A 21679-nucleotide genomic window follows, 5' to 3' on the forward strand; every position below is an offset into this window, starting at 1 on the left:
CCAAATCTGTTTAGATGAAGAAACAAACTCATCTACATCTTGGATGGTCAGAAGGTGAGTAAGTTTTCATCCTTTTTTCATATTCGGATGAATTATTATTTTAAAATAGTGGATTACTTGTGCATTTGTGATGCTTTTATCCACTGTTTGGACTCTCATTCTGACGGCACCCATTCACTGCAGAGGATCCATTGGTGAGTAAATTTTCATAATTTTTTTATATTCGGATAAACTAGTTTAAGTTTTTTTCTTCTTCTTCTTTTTTTATTTTTTTTTTCAGTGCTTGGCTCTTTGTTGGGGTTTAAAAATACTGGCAACACAATTGTGTGACTGTAAAACTCCTTTCCCTGATCCACCTGTAAAGGCAAGGAATGGTTCTGTACTGGGCCTGACCCAAAAACCCTCATATAGGAAGACACATCAGGTTATAAGACAGGCCTTTGGGGGAAATGTTACAGAAAAGTGCAATAAAAAATAAATATAGTGTGTATCTGATCACTTCTTCAATAACATTCTTAGATTACGCTTGATTGCCTAACAAAAATATAGTCACATTACCTGAAAATAGAAGGCCAAAACATGTAACAATGTACCATGCCTGCTAAATAGCTACAGTAGCTGTGCTTCAGGACAAATGGGGACCTTCTGGGGAGTTTAGGGAAGCCCACCCTCCATGGCATCTTTGATTGGCGTACGGAAGTACATTTCTCATTGGCCATTTCTCAAACAGAGAATCTGCGAATTACTGGAAAGTACTGTCTCTCTATTGTTGACTGCTGGCCTGGTTAGCGAGTCAGGTTGAGGCAGTAGAAAGATGAATCTGGCAGAACCTGTTGGACATGAAGACAAGGCTTTTGGACTCAGAGCGGGGCTGTAGGATCTGTGACCGTGGCTGGATCAGCACGAGCTGTCAGAAGTTCAACAATCTCAGAGTGGGAAGCCTTCATGGCGATCGACAGAGCTGTGTGTCCATCCTATTAGTGATAGAGGGAAAGAAATGAAATGTAAATCATGCTCAAAGGCATGTTTGTGGTTTACGAGGATGGCAGCATGTCTCACAACCTGCCCACACTGGGATCTCCCTAATTTGTGTCAATCCTTTTGTGATTGCAGAGCTTGAAATGGAGAAAAAAATGTAAGTATGCTGTTTCTTCTCTTATGTGGACACTTCTAGCTCTTTGTGACCCTATAAGAACAGACCTGTGATTAAGTTTTAAACTGTCAGATTCTGAGAAACAGATTAATACACCCATAAATGGTTAATGGAGCATTCTTTTTCTTTCTTTCTTTATTTTAAAGGAAACAATATTGGGAATTACGTATTGGTATTTAGGAAGTAATAAATAGTTGATTTAATAGACATTTTTGCAAATGAGACAAAACGCATCTGAATATCGATAATAATATATACACTGCTGTTCAGAAGTTTGGGGTCAGTAAGATTATTTATTTTTCTGATCTTTTATTCAACAAGGGCACATTTTGCCAAGAAGTAAAAGTTAAAATAAAACATTTATAATGTTTTAAAAGATTTTTGTTTTGAACTCTTTATTCATTAAAGGATCCTGAAAATATATATATATCATGGTTTCCACAAAACTGTTATCAGTTTTGATAATAATAACATTTTCCTTGAGCACAAAATCAGCTAAATAAATTGTCTGAAGGATCATGTGACTGGATTAATGGCAGTAATACTAAATATTCAGCTTTGCCATCACAGAAATAATTTACATTTAAAAATAAATTAAAATAGAAAACAGTTATTTTAAAAAGTAATGATATTTCACAGTATTGCTGATTTTTTTTATATAATTAAAAGATTGTAAAATTTTTAAAGAAATTTAAAGAAGTGTCCTCTGTTTACCACGCCTGCATTTATTTGATCTGAAGTACAGCAAAAACTGTTACATTTTGAAATATTTTTACTATTTAAAATAACTGTTTTCTATTTGAACATACATTATTTTTAAATGTAATTTATTCCTGTCAGGAATAATCCTTCAGAAATAATTTTAATTTGCTGATTTGCTGTTCAAGAAACATTTATTTTTTACTATATCAATATTTAAAACAGTTGAGTACATTTTTTCAGGATTATTTGATGAATAAAAAAAGATCCAAAGATCAGCATTTATCTGAAATAAAAAGCTTTTGTAACATTATACAGTATACCGTTAAAAAGCTTGGAGTACCTTTATTTAGGAAGGATGCTTTCAACTGATCAAAAGTGATGATAAAGACATTTATAATGTTACAAAAGATTTCTATTTCAGATAAATGCTGTTCATCTTAAATTTCTATTAATCAAAGAAACCTGAAAAAATGTCTACTTAGCTGTTCTTAACATAATAATAATAATGTTTTTTGAGCAGCAAATCAGAATATTAGAATAATGCTTAAAAGTCAGCTTTGAAATCACAGAAATAAATGTTAAAATATATTCAAACAGAAAACTGTTATTTTAAAATTTGACTGTTTTTGCTGTACTTTGGATCAAATAAATACACGTTTTGTGAGCAGAAGAGACTTCTTTAAAAAAAAAAAAAACAATAAAAATCTTACAAATCTAAATGTAGCCTTGTGGAGCATTAAAGTCTTCTTAAAAAATAATAATAAAAAATAAATAAAACATTACCAAATTTAATCTTTTGAATGGTAGTTTATATATATTAATTAGGAAAGATAGTTACATACAAGCAGCTATGTTTTCCTAATAATAATAAAAGCTAGACCAGTGACTGACTAATAAGTAAATAACCATTTTAAAAACTGAAGTAACTACTTTTTACCACTGAGTGGCAGTGTTGTATTTTCTTGAAATAAAGTAAGGACTCAACTCATGGTTTGTCAGCTTCATGTGGCTCTTTTGTAAAAGTACTGAGGCTCATAGTATCATGTTTTGACCAAAATTGTTCTTTAACATAATTTAAATTGTACTTTAAAGTCAAACACTGTCAAAAGCAACTACACTGTACTTTAAGTTCAAAACTTAGGTTACCATGACTTGATGTGAACAATCACATCATTTTTTTACAATGTATTTTTCTAAAATACATATAAAATAAAAAGCTGACAAATGGAGACTAGTAGGCTAATCAAATTTCTAGTGTGGTGTAAAAATGCTAATTCTTGTTTTCATGAATAGTATAAGAATTTAGTGGCCTCAAAGTAAATGCTGTGTCTTGTTTGTCAAGGTTCAGTAGTCTATCACTAGCACAAGTTTTAATATATCAGTATCTCTCTCACCTTATCTGTGAGTGAAATGTCACACTCTGGTTTATCCAGCAGTATTTTGGCTATCTCAGTATGGCCGTGTTCACAGGCACACATCAGAGCAGTAGATCCATCCCGGTCCTGGATGTTCAGATCAGCACCGCAGTCCAGAAGAACCTGGACCATCATCGTCCGGCTATGACTAACTGCAAGCATCAGTGCTGTTTGCCCGGACTAGTGGGAAGTAATAAAACAACTCTTATTTATATAAAACAATCTCCATTATACCCTATAATCAAATAAAAAGTAACAACTCATTGCTGCACTCATAAAGAATTTGTACAAGCTAAACCATTAAAAATTTAGTGGTCTGGTATAACAAATGTCAGCAGGCCTACATGAGTAACAAAACTCTGTGTTTTTGCAGTACAGGACATTGTGGTGTCTGGCTGTGTGTACCTGGCTGGCTCGAGCATTGATTTTGCCCATTCTCAGTAGCTGCTGAGCCACCTCCATGTCCTCAGGGCTCTCTGCCGCAGTAAGAGCTGCCAACATTATAGCAGTGTAGCCCGCCTTGTTTTGGTGATCCACCTCACACAGTCCTGATGAATATACAATGAAAGAGAATTTTGGTATATTCAAAAGTTTGAAGTGAAAGAGAGTGAGAAACAGAAGTTGAGATTTAAAGGGATAGTTCATCCAGAAATTTGTAAGACTTTTGTTCATCTTCAGAACACAAATTAAGATATTTTTGATGATATCCGAGAGCTTTCTGACCCTGCATAGACAGCAACGAAACTACCATATTTAAGGCCCAGAAAGGTAGTAAGGACATCGATAAAATAGTCTTCAGTGGTTCAACCTTAATTATATCAAGCTACGAAAATACTTGTTGTGAGCATAGAAAGCCAAAATAATGACTTTATTTACAAATTTTCTCTCTTCCATCGCAGTACTCTCGTAGGATTGATGCGGAAGAGAAGAAATTTTAAATAAAGATGTTATTTTTTTTTTATTTGCGCATAACATTACGGTTGAACCACTGATGCCACATGAACTGTTTTAATGATGTCCTTACTACCTTTCTGGGTCTTGAATGTGTCAGTTGCATTGCTGTCTATGCAGGGTCAGAAAGCTCTTGTATTTCATTAAAAATATATTAATTTGTGTTCCAAAGATGAACAAAGGTCTTACAGGTTTGGAACAACAGAATTTATATTTTGGGGTGAAGTAACCATTTAAACACCATCTGGTTCCATTCTGTAAAATTATATATAATTGTATAATTATATAAAATTGCTAAAAATGTAAAAACATTAATTAGACAATGGACTGATATATTCAAACCAATTAATCAGCAATTCTTTGGACCGTTTGAGATTTTTGGCTTATAATCATGCCTGTTTGGGCAGATGAACAGTAATGTTACCTTATATATCATAATATTAATATTTTATTGTATTTTTTGATTAAATAAATGCAGCCTTGCAGCTCTCTAGATTTTGTCATCTTGCTGTTGAAAAACCTATATCACCTGGGCCCTACTTTAAACACAAAACCAGGCATACAGGAAATTGAAATTGATTATAAATCTGAAATCTGAATAAATAAGTTATCCATTGTTGTATGGTTTGTTAGGATATGACAATATTTGGCTGAGATAAAACTATTTGAAAATCTGGAAACTGAGGGTGCAAGAAAAAGTTGCCTTTAAAGTTGTCCAAATGAAGTTCTTAGCAATGCATATTACTATTTAAAAATTAAGTTGATATATTTACAGTAGAAAATTTACAAAATATCTTCATGGAACATGATCTTTACTTAATATCCTAATGATTTTTTGGCACAAAAGAAAAATAGATCATTTTGACCTTTATAATGTATTATTTGCTATTGCTACAAATATACCCATGCTACTTAAGACTGGTTTTGTAGTTCAGGGTCACAAATGAAAATTCTAATTAAAAATGTAGATATTTCTTAGGTTCATCTTGCATCAGGTGTGAACATGCAAGTCTCTCACCTGTATCTAGTAACAGCTTGACCACAGAGAAGTTAGAATGGGACACGCTGTAGTGCAGCGCCATGTTTCCATTACCATCAGCCAGGTTTACTATATAACGCAGCAGCGTGGGTGTGTGGTAGCCCACCTCCCTCAGGTACAGCGTGACCGTCTCTGCCTGAGAGTCCTTCTGACTGGACACACGGAACCACTCCTGATATAACACCATCAGAACCTGCCTCTGGAATTTAACAGTCAAGAGTTAGCTCACTAAAGTACATTAAAAAAATGTGTTCACTTTCCGAATAAACATTTTCTAATAATAAGTTACTCACCCCTATGTCATCCAAGATGTTCATGTCTTTCTTTCTTCAGTCGAAAAGAAAGTATGGTTTTTGAGGAAAGTGGTCAAATTAAATGGACTTCAATGGGGACCAACAGGTTGAAGGTCCAAACTGCCGTTTCAATGCAGCTTCAAAGGGCTCCACACGATTCCAGCTGAGGAGCTTCTTATCTAATGAAAGGCTCTGTCATTTTCTAAAAAAACAAAATAAAATTTGTATGCTTTTTAAACACAAATGCTCGTCTTGCACTACCTCGACGTCATGCATTATGTAGTCACGTTGAAAAGGTCACATGTGACGTAGGCAAAAGTACCTACCCTGTGTTTACAAAGCAAAGCAAAGTCAAATGCTCTTCACAAAAAAAGCCCTGTCCTACTTTTTTGAACTGTAGTACACAGACAAAGAACTAAACGCGCGTGAGCTGCATCGCAGAGCTAGTGCAAGATGAGCATTTGTGGTTAAAAAGTATATACATTTTTTTTTTTTTTTTAGAAAATGACCAATCATTTTGCTAGATAAGACCCTCATTCCTTGACTGGATCATGTAGAGACCTTTGAAACTCTATTGAAACTGCAATTTGGACCTTCAACCCCTTGACTCCCATTGAAGTCCACTATGTGGAGAAAGATCCTGGAATGTTTTCCTCGAAAACCTTCATTTCTTTTAAACTGAAGAAAGAAAGACATGAACATACTGAATGACACGGGGGTGAGTAAATTATCAGGAAATGTTTATTCTGGGAGTGAACTAATCCTTTAAAATAGATTATAAAATCACATCTATATTGAGGAGCATTTATTTTCATGTTATATAGAAAAGACAGAATTGTTCCCTTTTTTATACTCCTTCTGAGTATATATTGAAGGTAATAAATCAAGTTCAGTTAATCAACATGAACTGCTTACCATGTCTTTATTTGGGCTAGCAACCTCAGCCATGCGATCCTTCAGGAAATGACAAGCAGCCATGAAGTTCTTATCAACTAACTCACTGCAACGACACAGATTTAGCTGTAATTCAAATCACAGGAACACATTAAACTCATAAATAATTAGAAAGGATTTCTGCAGTTTTTCCAGCCTGAGAAATGTCCTAACTGCTTACCAAAAGAGACAATGAAAAGCTGCTGCCTACAAAAGATATTCAATCATGCATCAGTCTTTCATGTGCATACGCATTATATGAAATCATTGTCAAATACAGATTGGCTGCATACCTAAGCCTGAAAAGAAAATCTGTATTTGATACATATGAAATAGAATGCAGTTTGGTCATTTGAATCTTGGTAACATTAGTTGAGAATGACTCATTATGGCCTCTCAAGCAAATTGTTACCAATATTTCCAGTAAATGGCATAAACAGCTTAATTTGAATGACACAAATATCTTCATGTACTTCTGGCACATGCAGATTTTGGAAACATTCTGTCCCTTGATGAGTATGAATTGTGTTTATAATTTCAGCATCATCAGTGATTTGTTTGTCTGCCAGCTCTCCCAAAACATCAAAAATGTATATAATTATCACATTCCCCTACCCCAAAATTATACATTTTGTAATAAAAATGGTGTTTTCATAATCATAAAAGAAGACCACACCCTCCGTTTTCCCCATATGTCCACATAGCTTTAAATGCTTTAGCCTTTGTTGTGAAGCAGTCTTGGACCAGTGGACCAGTGACTGGGCATATTAAACCTGTCACTCAGCACTTGTACTTTCCTGCCAGATGATGGGCAGAACAAAAGGCAAGATTGTGTCTGATTCATAACAGAGGCTCCTGCCTCGGGAAACATGCATGAAGGGTCACTGCGCACTTTAATGTGTTAAGCCAACTCATATTACCAGCTAATGAGCTTTTCACACCAGGTTGAAAAGGTAAAGGGGACTAGCACAAAATAAAAAAGTCCTGTGGATCTTACTTAAATACTCTTTGAAGGCTTCCATGGCAGAGACGCCACTGAATGTAAAACATATATAACTCCCATCAATTGACCACTTAAGCCATAGGGACTTTTATGAGTTACTTGTAAGCAATAAGAATATGCCACTCCAGCCCCCTCTTTTCACCACGGCCCTCCATCTCACCTGACAGGCTGCTCCTCCTGGGGACTCATGGCAGCCTGAGCAGCATCAGGCTCCTCAGAGCCCTCTGCCACCTCTGCCTGAACCCCTTCACTTTGCTCCCCAGTAGCAGCAGCCTCCTCCTGGGCCGTTCCACTCTCCTCTCCCTGCTCCACCTCAGGCTCCGAGCTATCCACCTCCTCAACCTCGTCCTGATCCTCCTCACCACTGGAGTCCTCACTGGAGGTGGTCTCATAGCTGGACACACAGATAACTTGAGTCAAGGGGGTTCATTCCAGGATTTTTCTCCATATAGAGGTCTTCAGTGGGGATCAATGGGTTGAAGGTCCATATTGCAGTTTCAATACAGCTTCAAAGGGCTCAGCATGATCCCAGCCAAAGAATAAGGGTCTTATCTAGCGAAACGACCAGTCATTTTCTAAAAAATGTTTTATATGTATGTACTTTTTAATAGGGTTGCCCCCTTGCTCTTAAAATACTCCAGCATTTTTGGTCATACAGATTCTAAAGAAAGTAATACATCTTTAGAATCTGTAAAGACTAAGTTGATTTGTGTGCACCTAACAATAACAATGAAACGTTGTGCTTTTGTAAAATAATTAAACCCCTTTTGGGTTTGCTGTCTCGGTCTCTGTGAACTTGAGCACGAAACTTTGAAACTCCATGTATTCTTGCCTTACAGACAAAATATATCTATAGAGAGTGAAATGTCTACTTTTAAATGACTACTAGTTGACCAGAAAAATCTTTAGTCAAGGGCAGCCCTACTTTTTAACCACAAATGCTCATCTTGCATTAGCTCTGTGATGCACATCTATGATTTTACGCATTACGCAATCACGTTGGAAAGGTCTTGTGTGGTTAGTTCTTTGTCTGTGAACTTTAGTTCTGGTTTTAAGTATATATATATTTTTTTCTTTCAGAAAATGAGCGATCATTTCGCTAGATATGACCCTTATTCCTCGACTGGGATCGTGTAGAGTCCTTTAAAGCTGCACTGAAACTGCATTTTGGAACTTCAACCCATTGGCCACCATTGAAGCCCACTATATGGAGAAGAAACCTGGAATGTTTTCCTCAAAAACCTTAATTTCTTTTTGACTGAAGAAAGAGAAACATGAACATCTTGGATGACATTGGGGTGAGTAAATTATCAGGAAAATTAAATTTCAGAGTGAACTAATTCTTTAAAACTACTATTTAATTTAATTGGATTTATTTTTTTGTGTAAGCACCATAACTTTTTTAAAAACTTCTGGCTTGTATTAATAAGATAAAAGGGTCTTTTGATCTATATTCTGCACAGTCCTTATTTCTTATGGCAAACAAATTTAATTTGTCGGTTGTGAATAGACATACAAAATGCTTGTACTTATACAAGCTGCTCAAATAAGAGGGACCTCTGTGGGGTCTAAGGGGTTCTTATGTGGTGAGCTTGTCTGAAGAATGCCGCTCTTCATGGATGTTTTCAGATAGGCAAGAGGAATAGCATTCCCACAATTCCTCAGGGCCATGGGTGAATGGAGGCCTATAGCTGCGGGTCAGGTGACTATACATTTATTAGGGTGTTGAGTATGAGGGCCTCTTTTGAGTACTTCAGATCAGAGACAAGGAGGCCATGCACTGGTTGAGTATTATGCTCTTCTGCTATCGCCTTAGTAATCAAGATTTCCAGATGTGATTAGTCTAATAGCTTTGCATACAGCTTGCAAATAAGAGAATTGGACAGAAAATGAACACGCTGGGCAGCCAAAGGCAGTGATTCAGTGTTTTGATACTGCTATTTGGGCTTGGCTGACAGCACTAAATAATAGAATGAAATTATATTATGGTGGTTTGGGTCAAAACTGTGTGCAAATTCTGAAATCACCAGCTGTCATCGAACAACAGCAGTGCAGGGCCTCTCTCAGGATAATCACAGTCTATCAGACATAGGCGCAAGCCAAATCTGCCAACACTCCCACACGGTCTGAGTCTTTTCAAACAATATTTCCAAACAGCAGTATGAATAAAAGGTCATACGTGTATGTCACTTGATATTATTCATGATATAGATATTTCAGCATGTTTTGACATACTGATAAGATAAGGTCTTAACCTGTGTTTTGTTAACCAGTCATGCGTATTAATTAATTCTGAACTCTTCCAGCTCAAGGAACCAGCATATTGCAGCATAACAAAATGGGTTCCAAATCTAGAAAGCTCTGATATGAGTAACGTAAATACCAGCAATTAATGGTACAGCATATTTTTTGTACATTTTTTAAAATATATTTGAAAAATAATTTATCACAGTGAACAATAATATACATTTGACTAATATACCTCAAACACATATTAAGGCCTTTGCCTGCTAATTCGAGTACTCCAAACACTCTCCCGGGGTAAAGAAATACATCAGTTTAGCTGATTTTACCTATTCCTTCCTGATCAGGCAGGCCAGCTGTTTGCCCAGTTCTATCAGGATAATTATCTTATTGTTGAAGGCTGGTCAAATACAGCTGAGACAAAGCCATCTCTGCTGCCAAGCTAAACAAATCATTCACCGCACACAGCGACAGGCAGACAGACAGAGACACGGCAAGAGAGAGAGGGACAGAGAGAGGACTTTGTTCTTTGTGTCATCTCACCAGGCCTCACTTATCATGCAACAGCTCTCACAGAAAACAATGCCCACACCTCATGGCCCGTTTCTAACAGAGCACTCTGATGAAGGATGAAACAGATTAAGGGATGCAAAGAGATAGGCCAGACATCTGATGTTGATCATCAACTGATCATCAACATCTGATCATGGATTTTGATGAAACAGACTCGTCTTTCAACACTTAACATGAAAACACCAGCAACTGTGATTCTGGAGAAATTCATATATGCAAGGAATAACCATTTAGGTTCCACATTTGAGTTATAGGAGGGTCCTAAATTCTTTTTATACAACAGTTCTTTTGGGTTTTCGAATCTGATTGGCTAAGAGGAGTGCAATATTCTAGTGATATCAGAACTTGAACCACTTTATCGTTTATATCACTCCGCTTGTGGTATTTCTCACAGCGAGTGTCATGGAGGAAGCCCAAATCTACTGTCATTTTATAAATAATATTTTTGTGTCACAGAATGTAGTTTTAAGAGTTTTTAGGCAAGAATGTACTTGTTTAGACTTCATATATGCTGTCTGTTAATAAAGATAAAGTGTATTTGAAAACTTGCTTCAAAGCTTTTGGAGATGTGTGCTCACAAACCCACTGAGAGAAGCCTTACCTCGGCCAGTTCTTCTAGAATTTCTAGTGGTTAAACATGAAATATAATTCGTTTTGGGTAAATCTAACAGGCAGTCTTTGACCTCATTAATCTATTATTTGTTCCAGAGCAAATAGTTTTGGCTGAGGGCAAAATCTCATCAAGTTATATTTTATCAGAGCGCTGCCTTTGTACTTTTGACTGAATTGCCTAGGAACTTTTATGATGGCTGTTGTTGTTTATTAATTATTATTCAATAAATAATATTTTATATAAATAAAAGTAGTATTTAACAATAATAATTAGTATTGATTTTAGTTACATTATTTCACCATTAGATGGCGCCAAGAGACTTTTTATGAGTTAGTCAGCAATAAAGACTTTTATATGAAAAGAGAGGGTTGTAAACAAGAAAATCACCCTTAACATATGAAAGGATATTACGACAAAGATATTGCTTTCCTCAGCGGACATTCAAACCAATGTTTTATTGTGAATATGAGACTGAGCTGAAGAATAAATGCTGTATCAGATGCAGGTAATCACACTTGCTCAGTCCATCTCCCTCAGAATACTCTCCTCTACATTATACAGTGAACTTTTAATACAGTAATACAATAAGCGTTTAAAGAAGCAACTCAACGTTCCTTGGTTAAAAATTTCAACAAATTTATAACAGAGGCTTGAACTCAGATGTTAAACTGTCAAACTGAGATTTTAATACATGGCAGAAGGAAGTAGGGTTTTTAAAGACACCCCCTTGTTGTTTCTTATGTATTTACACACTCGTGCCGTCGAACTGTTGTATAAATGCAATATCAAACAAGTAGCCATGCGATATGACTGTATATCCAGCTTATTTAATCACATAACACATTATTTAATAACTTCTACATAGATGGCAGGTGATTTTATAAAAAGCATTACCATCTATATAAACAACTTTGAAGCATGCTGATAAATATGCCAAATTTGTGCAATGTACATATCAACAACAAAAAACATACCCTCCATTTACGCCAACAAACTTCAAGTTCTTCTTCGCTCCCCCATTGCCCTGCTTGTCAGGACAGTCATTCTTCTTCATGATGGATTTGAGGCCTGTTATAGAAAAAATGGCCAGATATGTGAAAATGTAAGCCAAGTTTGTACCTGTTTATCATCCCTAGCACTAACTGCACCATACAGTCCAACAGTCTAAGAGATATTACTTTTGAATGTCTTGAATACCTTTACCAGATTATGTTGTTGTTATATGAACAACAAAATGCTGAACTGTACACTTGCTGTGCTCCACAGAATGGGTAAGTCAGATGTACTCATTCATAATGTAGCACACCAAACTGTCAAAACAACTGTTCCAGTCACAGAGGTACTTATATTGTAAAAGAAATAAAAACAGACCACCATTCTCATCTGACACAAGAAATTCTAATGATAAAAGAGATAGAATAGTATAAAGCATTTACACAGATTTGTTCCCTAGTGCTTGTCTGAGATTGTTGAAGAGAACAGAGGTGTGTAACAACCAAAGGAGCCAGTGGATGCAATTACAACAAAACAAAAGACATCAAAGACTTTGAAAAGCTTCTGGGAACTATAAAAAAAGTTTAAAAAGTCCTACGGGACTCTGCGCAGGACACAACAAGGTACCTCTGAATCAAAATTAGCCAGGAAACAATCATTTTAGTAAAACATGATGCTTTTAAGTAACCATAACATAGTATAATATTCAGTGGAATTGCAGGAGAACGTAAGTAGAACAAAAGAGCATAATTAACTGGGGGTGCACAAATAACAATGGATGCCAGTATTTATGAGACCACATCATTTTGCAAACACAGTAATCTGAGCCAGACCCTTTTAAACTGTCAACACACATCTCCTAAATTATCTTGGCATACAGTAAGCAACTTCAATATGAATGCGCAATGCCACTGGGTCTCTGCATTGCAACAAACGGGTTTCTGTGCCACACATGCATACATAATCAGGCAAAAATATGCATATTTAAACTTATTATTTCAAGTTGACTTTAGCATTGTTTCAGCTCTTTATACTGTCATATTTAGCTCCCAAAACCTTCACTTCTAACTCAGTAAGGCTTGTTTTGTGCAGCTTTTAAGCAGCATGTATTTAGGTGTATAGGTCAACATCCATATTTTCAATGAACAACATGATGTGATTAGTATTTGTATGTTAAGCCTATTTTTTTATTATGTACATTTTTTGTATTATTGGAAAGACTCTGAAACACATGATTTTAACATATTTAAAGGACCTTAAAGGTGACATATCATGAAAATCTGACTTTCTGTTTAAGTGCTAGAATTGAGTCCATGCATCTACCAACCTAGAAATCGTGAAAAAGAACACTATTTAGAGTCCCAACCTCAGAGAAGACAAGTATTTATTTTTTTTCACTTCCGGTAAATTACGCTGTTGCCACACAGATCTAATGTAAACGTGATTTCTTTCCCAACTGTTTACCTCACAGACATAACTGTTTTTGTAATTCATGTGTGTTTTTAATAAACTTGTGTGTATTTGACAGTTTAAAGCGCAATACGACATGAAAGTCCTCACATGCCGTGTGACACTTTCTGTGCGTGTTACATGTTGCACATACAAGCTTTGAGAAACAGGCCTAATACAAGAAATATCTAATTCCAAAGAAATAACTTTCTAACCATGATCGAAGTCAAAGAGACACTCGCATCTTTCATTATTGTCTATTAAATGAGCTTACTTTGAAGGCACATGGTTATTATGGAATGAGACCTCTTCTTACCTGATTGTCGTGCAGCCCCTCCTTTCTGAACAGGTGAGTAAAAGGCAGACAGGGCACTGAGAGACCCTCTCAGGTGGCTTTGAATTGAGCTTATTTTGGAAGAATGAGGTTTCTGAGAGCTCTCTCCTTTTGCGTCTCCACTTTGGCCTCCACTTCCCAGACTGGCCCACTGCTCGTTAAGAAGGCCCTGTATACGATTAACAACCTGACCGATTGCAGCAGGAGAAGCTGTGGCTTCAGATGCCCTTTGAGACTGCGGTTCCTGTCCTTGTGTTTCTCTTGGTTCCTGCTGTGTTTGCAAACCTGAACTTCTTTCTCCGCTTACTTTGTCTGTTACTGTGCTTTCAACAGTTGCACTCTCTTTAGATTTGCTCTCTTGGACTGTAGGCTTGGGGATTTCATTTTCACTGCCCATAGTCTCAACCATGGCACTTTCTACCATGACATATTCTTCAGTGTCACTCTCTGCAATAACAGTTTCACTGACTTTGGTATCTATAATCGGACTCGACACAATATCTTTGATATCAACCTCTTCTTCTTCTTCATCTTTTACAGAATCTGTCATCTCTAGCATTTCTGAGACTTCTTGACCACTGTTAACCTCTAGATTGTCCTGGACTTCAGTCTCCATTGCCTGGTCACACATGACAATCTCTACCCCTACAATTTTCTCTGCTGTAGTGACTTGTGCTAATACTTCAATGTCTCTGGCTTCTACTATATTTGTCTGAGTGCTCGAGCATTTAGAGTCTGTTTCTTTGGGAGCCTCAGCTGGTTGAGGTTCTGTTGAGATTCCTTTCTCCTGGACACTTTTGTTGTCTGTACTGACTGATGCATCACATGTGAGAACTGGTTCAGGGACTGGCTCTGTCTCGATAGGACCTTGAAGTTTCTGCTCCTTCACTTGGTCAATCAGTTCCTGTATTCTCTCATCCTTTCGTCTATTCTCGTCCATCTGCTCTCTCAGTAAGGCATTTGTCTTTTCCAGTTCACAACTGGCCTTGCTTAGACTCTCTTCCAAAGTTTTCAGTTTTGCCTCCAGCTCCAGGTTAGTGAGAAGTTTCTGTTCAGCAGGTTGGGCTATTGTATTTTCTTCAGTCGCAATTACAATTGGTTCCTTAACAGTCTCAGTATCTTTTTGAGTGGATGTACATTCAGATGCAGCAACTGATTCCTCTGATTCCGAAGTCCCTTGTGACTGCGTTGATTGTTTATCTTCTGACAATGTTTCCTGCCTTTCTGCTTGCTCTGAAAGACTCTTTGATGCTTCTTCTTGAAGTGTAGACTCTTGCAAATACTCCTCTTCTTCATCTGGATCAGTTGGAGTTTCTGCTTTGTCAATGAGTATTACTGGGACAGACACTGGAGTTGGCACTTGTTCTGTATCAGTTACTTTTTCAGACTCCTGCTCTACAGTAACCTGCACCACAAGATCTTGTTCCGGTTGTTCTGTGGTTTTGTTGGACTGAACAGCTGCAGTATCCATGTGAATGTAAGGAGCATCTTTCTTTTCACTTACAACTAGAGGAACAACACTGTCTTGCGCTTCAGTTTGACAAACCTCACTCTTTTGCACGGACTTGTGTTCTTGAATTCTTTGAAGCAGTTCTTCCCTCTCCGTTCTAAGAGAGCATATTTGAGCCCTCAACTCAGGGATGGTCCTGACTTGCTCTTCTAACTCACGCACCCGTTTCAGCGCAGCTGTGATCTGTTGATGCAAGCTGGCCCTGTCCTGGGGAATACTTCCTCTTCTGTCACTTCCATCCGCTGGTCGAAAAAGTTTCTCAGCTGAGCCATTCTGCGATTGGGAGCTCTGCTCATCAGTTGAATCTGAACCTTTCCTACGAGGGACATTAATAGGCATGCTGGAGGCTCTTAACAGGTGAGGCCTAACGTTAAGGCCCATGGTCTGTTCGTTTTCAGATGAGGTCTGTACTTGGGACTCTTCTGCAGCCTTTGGTGAAGGAAGGTAAACACTCCCAGGCATCTTTGACTGGCTGGCAGGGGAGGTTCGACTGGTGGTGGTGGTGCTGCTACCACTAGTGGCATCGCTGGCTCGGAACTCAAAAAGCTGCTGGACTTCAGTAACACGCGACTTGGGTTTGGACCCTAAAGTGGAAGTATTGGCCCATGTGTCTTTGGCTAGAGGTCGAGCGCCATGCCCAGGAAGGCTGAAGTTGCGTGGCAGTGTGCTGTACTTTGGGCCCCTGTTCTTGCGTTGGATGTGCACCCTCTTGATTGTGTTCCCTTTCTCTATGTCATCCACATACTTCAGGAAGTCCAGATCCAGGTGAAACCCATAGGGAGTTTCTACAGAATATGGCAGCTGTTTACGCTGTACTCCACTATCTGTGGCCTTGGAAGGAAAGCCATTTGCTGAAATATAAAGTACATGTTACACATTTTTCATTCCAAATCAAGCAGTCATTGTATTATTGAGCATATGGAGCATAATTAGTCAAGACAACAAACAGTGGATGGTGGTATCATTGTGAATTTGTAAAACATAAAATGCAAACAAATCTTTGCTGTCAGTTCTTGTTTGAAGACAAGTGGAAGGAATATATTTGCACATTTAAAACGGCAAATGGCTACAAACAGTCTGGCACTCTTACCACTTTTCTTGTCCATTATTTCTGTTTTTGCAGTATCATGGGTGGAATCTGTTGTAAACACTGGAAACCTGTAGACAGATCAAAATAAATAAGTTCAGATCTAACTTTTTTTTTATTAATCACCATCTAATGAATCAGCGACAACAATAATAATTTTAGTTGAGGTCAAAAGTTTACATACACCTTGCAGAATTTGCGAAATGTTGATTATTTTACCAAAATAAGAGGGATTATACAAAATGCATGTTATTTTTTTATTTATTACTGACCTGAATAAAATATTTCACAAGATGTTTACATATAGTGCACAAGAGAAAAAAAATAGTTGAATTTATAAAAAGGAGCCCATTCAAAAGTTTATATACACTTGATTCTCAATACTGTGTTGTTACCTGAATGATTCACAGCTTTTTTAAAGTTGTTTATTAGTCCCTTGTTTGTCCGGAGTAGTTAAACTGCCAGCTGTTCTTTAGAAAAATCTTACAGGTCCCACAAATTCTTTGGTTTTTCAGCATTTTTGTGTATTTGAATCATTTCCAACAATGACTGTATGATTTTGAGATCCATCTTTTCACAATGAGGACAACTAAGGGACTCATATATAACTATTACGGAAGGTTCAAAGGCTCACTGAAATGTCTTTTATGTGAAATATCTTATTCAGGTCAATATCTTATTCATGATTCTGCAAGGTGTATGTAAACTTTTGACCTCAACTGTACATTACACATATACTGTTGATTTGTCAATACATTTCCAGCTAACTTTACATTATTTGTTTGTGCCATTTTAAAACACCACACCACTATTAAAGCCACAGTGACATAGTAGTTCATTCTGTTAAATTTACTCCAGATGGTTCACAGTTTATGTGGGGTTGATTTAGGCAATGGAAAGCAATTTTACCATTTTAGATTTAAGATTCTTCAGAGGCTTACGTAAGGCCGTTGATCAAAATACATCACGTTAATACAAACTGAATAGACCCTCAGGCTTCAGGTCTGCAGATCTACTTGCAAAATGTTCCCACTGTCCATCCTATCTCGAAGTCATCCTAACTTACATTAACGTGGCAAGAAAACATACTGCAGGCAAAAGACAATCTCACTTGACTATAAGAAAACTGCTGTCTTTGATTTAGCGTGGGAGCAATTACTTTTCAGCAGTCACTAAATACTGAAGCAGCTCCGTACTGTAGATTGACCTTTGAGTTTTTCAACAGTGATATAATCTACTGTTTACTATGCCATTTCTAAATGAACACATTGTATGTTGCACTGAAATGGTGTTGGATGCCACTTCACATACAACGTATTCATTAGAGTCATTGAGATGTAATTATATGGTCAATTTATACAGGAAATGTGAACCTTCTTCTAGTGAAGATGATCCTTTTCAAACCTTTTGCTTTAATGGACCCCAAGTCAAACCCCTCAGGGCATGTTTGCAGATCTTGACTATGTACTGAACTTATGGGAGAAAGATTACTCAAAGATGTGTCATCTGGCTCTGATTTCAATGTTGCAATCTGAGCCAAAGGCTTGGAATTTGGACAGTTTGGAGAAAAATATTCTTCAAAGGTGCTATTCAACTATGTTTCATGAAATCTGGATCATTCGCTGGCTGCTGGATGTTCAGATCTGGACAGACTGGCATTGAAAAAAAAGACAATATATGCTGACATTTTCAATAAAAACAAAAAAACTTTTGACCTCTTGGAGCTGAAGTTACAACAAAATTGTCACTATGCACCATTAAGTTTTGATGAAGTTGTTCACTAAGTACAAGCAAGGATAGAAATATGCCTAAGTTGCTTTTTTGAAATGGGCTTTGGGCCATGGTTTGGTTGAGAAGTCAAGCGCTAAGCATTCTGACGCAGAGTAGTATAACAGAGTGCCAACACAGCATTTGGTGATCAGACCATCAATCAGCTACCTCCCAAGATTTCCGTTCACAACACATTCACTTCAGAAAATAATGTTTTAAAATCGATGCTACCGTGAAATAGGGTGTTGTGGCTAGGGGTTAAAGCTCAGAGAATGTCATCAGAAGGCTGCTGGTTTGATCACCACAAAGACTAAACCATCAGCAATCACTGGTGTGGCCTTGAGCAAGACATTTAACCCCAGGCTGATCCAGGGCGACTGACCTTTTAGTAAGTCTACTGTACTCTGTCTACTCTGTTTAGAGTGCCATCTTAGCGTGTGTTCACACTTGTCATGTTTGGTTAGATTAAAACAAACTCTGGTGTGATTGCTCTGCGCAGTTCATTTGAGTGAATGTGAACGCTGCCACCCGAACCATAATGTGCACCAAACAAATGGACCGCTAAAAAGATGAGTCTCAGTCCACTTCCAAATGAACTCTGGTGCGATTTCAGATGAAATATGAACACAACACGGACCAAATACTTCTAAACGAAACAAAAACAGGAAGTAATCACAAGATGCAATGCTATGCGACATGATTTCACGAAGGGATCAAGCGGTGTCTCCAAAACAGAGCAGAGGGCAAACGTAGAGCGACGAGGAGGTAAAGTGCCTTTTTAAAATCTCTTTGTGAGTTTGCAGGTGGTAAAAAAAAAAAAAACATATATGCAGACGGCATTGCATGTATTCGACTGTGGTGATCAGCAGACCAATCAGTGAATAGGTACTTTGATGTCATACACCCGCGATACCGCTTTAAGTCGAACACACATTTTCCTTTTGTTTGGAGTCTTTGGTGAATTCTGTCACAAAATATACGTCATTCAACCTGACCAATAAGGTTGTGAACGCATCACAATGCCTTAAGGTTCGGTATCTTTAGGTTTACTGTCAAAAATGCCAGTGTGAACGCTAAGCGAACCAGGACCAAATGTATCATTTTCCTTTTTGGTCCAGACCACATGAACCAAACGAACCGAACTACAAGTGTGAACACACCCTAAAATCAATGGTTATCAGGTTCTCACAGGTTTTCTATTGGAAATTATGAGAAAAACACAAATTAGAGAAAAGGTTTGTCATACAAAAGTAAATCAAATGTCTCTAAAATTTGTTGTGGTACTCTTGAAAACGTGTGTCGAAAACTGACACAGAAGACACATTGTTTTTGTTTTATTTGCACACAAAAAGTATTCTCATAGCTACATAAAATTACGGTTGAACCACTGATGTCACATGGACTATTTTAACAAAGTCCTTACTACCTTTCTGGGCTTTGAACGTGGTAGTTGCGTTGCTGTCTATGCAGGGTCAGAAAGCGCTCGGATTTCATCAAAAACATCTTAGTTTGTGTTTTGAATATAAACGAAGGTCTTACAGGTTTGGAACGATATGAGGGTGAGTAATTAATGACAGAATTTTCATTTTTGGGTGAACTATTCCTTTAAGAAAATCATTCTCAGCTGTCATAATGCTGAAGAGTTGAAGTGCTGTTGCTACAATTGTAATTAAGGAAATATTGAAAGGAAATATCTTAATTAGACTCCTCAGTGTACAAACAGCCTGCATTTATCCCCAGGTTTCAAGGCAAAACCCCATAATAGTGTGAGTCTGAGCTTGACTGACAGCTGAATCCCCAGAATCCGACACACTGCAGCAAGCATGGAAAATGTACAGCTTCTTAAGTCCTCCTGGAGAAGAAAGGAACAAGGCAGGGACGGCAGGGGATAAGGGGCATCCCCAACCTAAGAAATGTTTAATGCGATTCAAATACACTGTCTGTCGTTGAGTCTTAATTAGCCCGAGCTGGAATGCAGCTTGTAATTGCGGAGTAAAGTGAGGCCTAGCCGCTTGTCAATTATCCACATGGAACCGAAGAACACAACACTGCCTTTTTAATTAGATACTGAAAAAGATAGAGAGGGAGAGAGAATAAGTTAAGAAGCAAGTGGGAGAGAGAAAGAAAAAAAAAGATGGCAAATCATGGCCACTGGAGAGAAATTACTTTAATAAGAAGACTTTCATGCAATCCTCTGTTGGCCTCATTTACAGGAATATGTTTTAACTTATCAGTGGTGATATTAGGCCATTTGAGTGAGTACATCTCAAGACTTTATGTTTCTAGTTTGTCTCGCCATTCCTTTGAAAGAGAGTTTGTTGTGAGCCAAATGTTTCGAATCAACTGTCTGTATTGATTGCAATACCCCATACACTATATAAATTTAATTGCTTGACCTTTTTATCCTGCTTTAGCTCACGGATAACCCAACGGACCATGTACTGGTAAGCCATAATGGAAAGTCACTGTTTATTTAGCTATTCACAGCAGATTTAATTCAATATAACTAATCAAATTGCATTGAAGGAGCGGAAGTGAGGGAAGGAAATCAATCTCATTTGCTGTCTTTGTAACCGTGTAGAGGCAAAATGCACACAAACACGCACACACACACACACACACACACACACACACACACACACACACACACACACACACACACACACACACACACACAACCCACAACCCACAACCCACCTGCAACCCTACTAGCTCAGCATCTAGTGCTGATTAGGAGTTCTGAAGCCTTGAAAAGAAATCGAACCAAACAGAGCCAAAGGCAGCAGAAACTGCCTGAACAGCCAACAAAACAACATCTGTGGGCATTCTCAAGGCATGCCAGCTGGACAAACAGGGAAAGATTGTTAATATTCCACATGCCTGTTATCCGTGATCCTCACCATAACCCTGAGATTTCAGGTCTGAGAATGCACACACACTCACTCCCAATGCACATATTCAAAGGTTTACCACACAAATTGATGGCAGCTTAAGGAATTTAAGACATAACCAACTGTTTTGTTTTTCATTAATACGTTGCCAGAACAGGCAATTTGACCAAGACGTTCTTTTGATCATTACAGGCGCAGCTGCATTGTGAGACGTTGGCAATCTTGACAAAACATGTGCGAAAATATACGCATGAGTGTCTGAAAACAGATAGCAGAGCCCCACATATGACATGCTGGGGGAAAAAATACTGTGGCCGTTAATTAAAAATTCATTCCCACGGCTTGTTAATTTGTTCCTTCGTGTCAGTTAATTCATGGCCATGTACAAATACGTTTCTTTGTCAAACTAAATTAAAACAATTTATTACAACTTAGACACAATCTAACAAATTTGAGAATGTATTGATAACATGTGGCAATGAATTAATAAGTTGTGGGAACTAATAGTGTGTTTTCACGAGGTGTCATCAATTGGCCATATTGGCGGCATTGAATGTAAACAATGCCACTAAACCAAACGAAACCTGCATATTTTTCTGATTATTGCTGCTGAAGATGGACAATTATTGTCAGGTTTTGGGCTGTACTAATAGGTCGGACTGGGAAAAAACATTTGCAGTACTAAAGACTGTCAAAAGTTATAACAAACCAAGGAGAAGAGTGCAA

At 37.6% G+C, this 21679-nt stretch overlaps 1 protein-coding gene across 1 annotated transcript in view; it reads right to left on the reverse strand.

The window, feature by feature from the left end:
• Positions 1 to 288: 288 nt before the first annotated feature.
• Positions 289 to 21679, reverse strand: part of LOC141346773 (uncharacterized) — a 71598-nt gene continuing 50207 nt past the window's right edge. Inside the window, exons 3-11 of the mRNA XM_073851727.1 lie at positions 16296 to 16363; positions 13678 to 16056; positions 11894 to 11987; positions 7650 to 7883; positions 6469 to 6553; positions 5240 to 5459; positions 3676 to 3818; positions 3250 to 3450; positions 289 to 974 (exon numbers count right to left, since the gene is read on the reverse strand). Coding sequence (XP_073707828.1) covers positions 861 to 974; positions 3250 to 3450; positions 3676 to 3818; positions 5240 to 5459; positions 6469 to 6553; positions 7650 to 7883; positions 11894 to 11987; positions 13678 to 16056; positions 16296 to 16311 — 3486 coding nt within the window. The 5' untranslated portion in view covers positions 16312 to 16363 and the 3' untranslated portion in view covers positions 289 to 860. The remainder of the gene's footprint in view (positions 975 to 3249; positions 3451 to 3675; positions 3819 to 5239; positions 5460 to 6468; positions 6554 to 7649; positions 7884 to 11893; positions 11988 to 13677; positions 16057 to 16295; positions 16364 to 21679) is intronic.

The sequence above is a fragment of the Garra rufa genome, chromosome 12, assembly GCF_049309525.1.
Source record: "Garra rufa chromosome 12, GarRuf1.0, whole genome shotgun sequence".
Taxonomy (NCBI): Eukaryota; Metazoa; Chordata; class Actinopteri; order Cypriniformes; family Cyprinidae; genus Garra; species Garra rufa.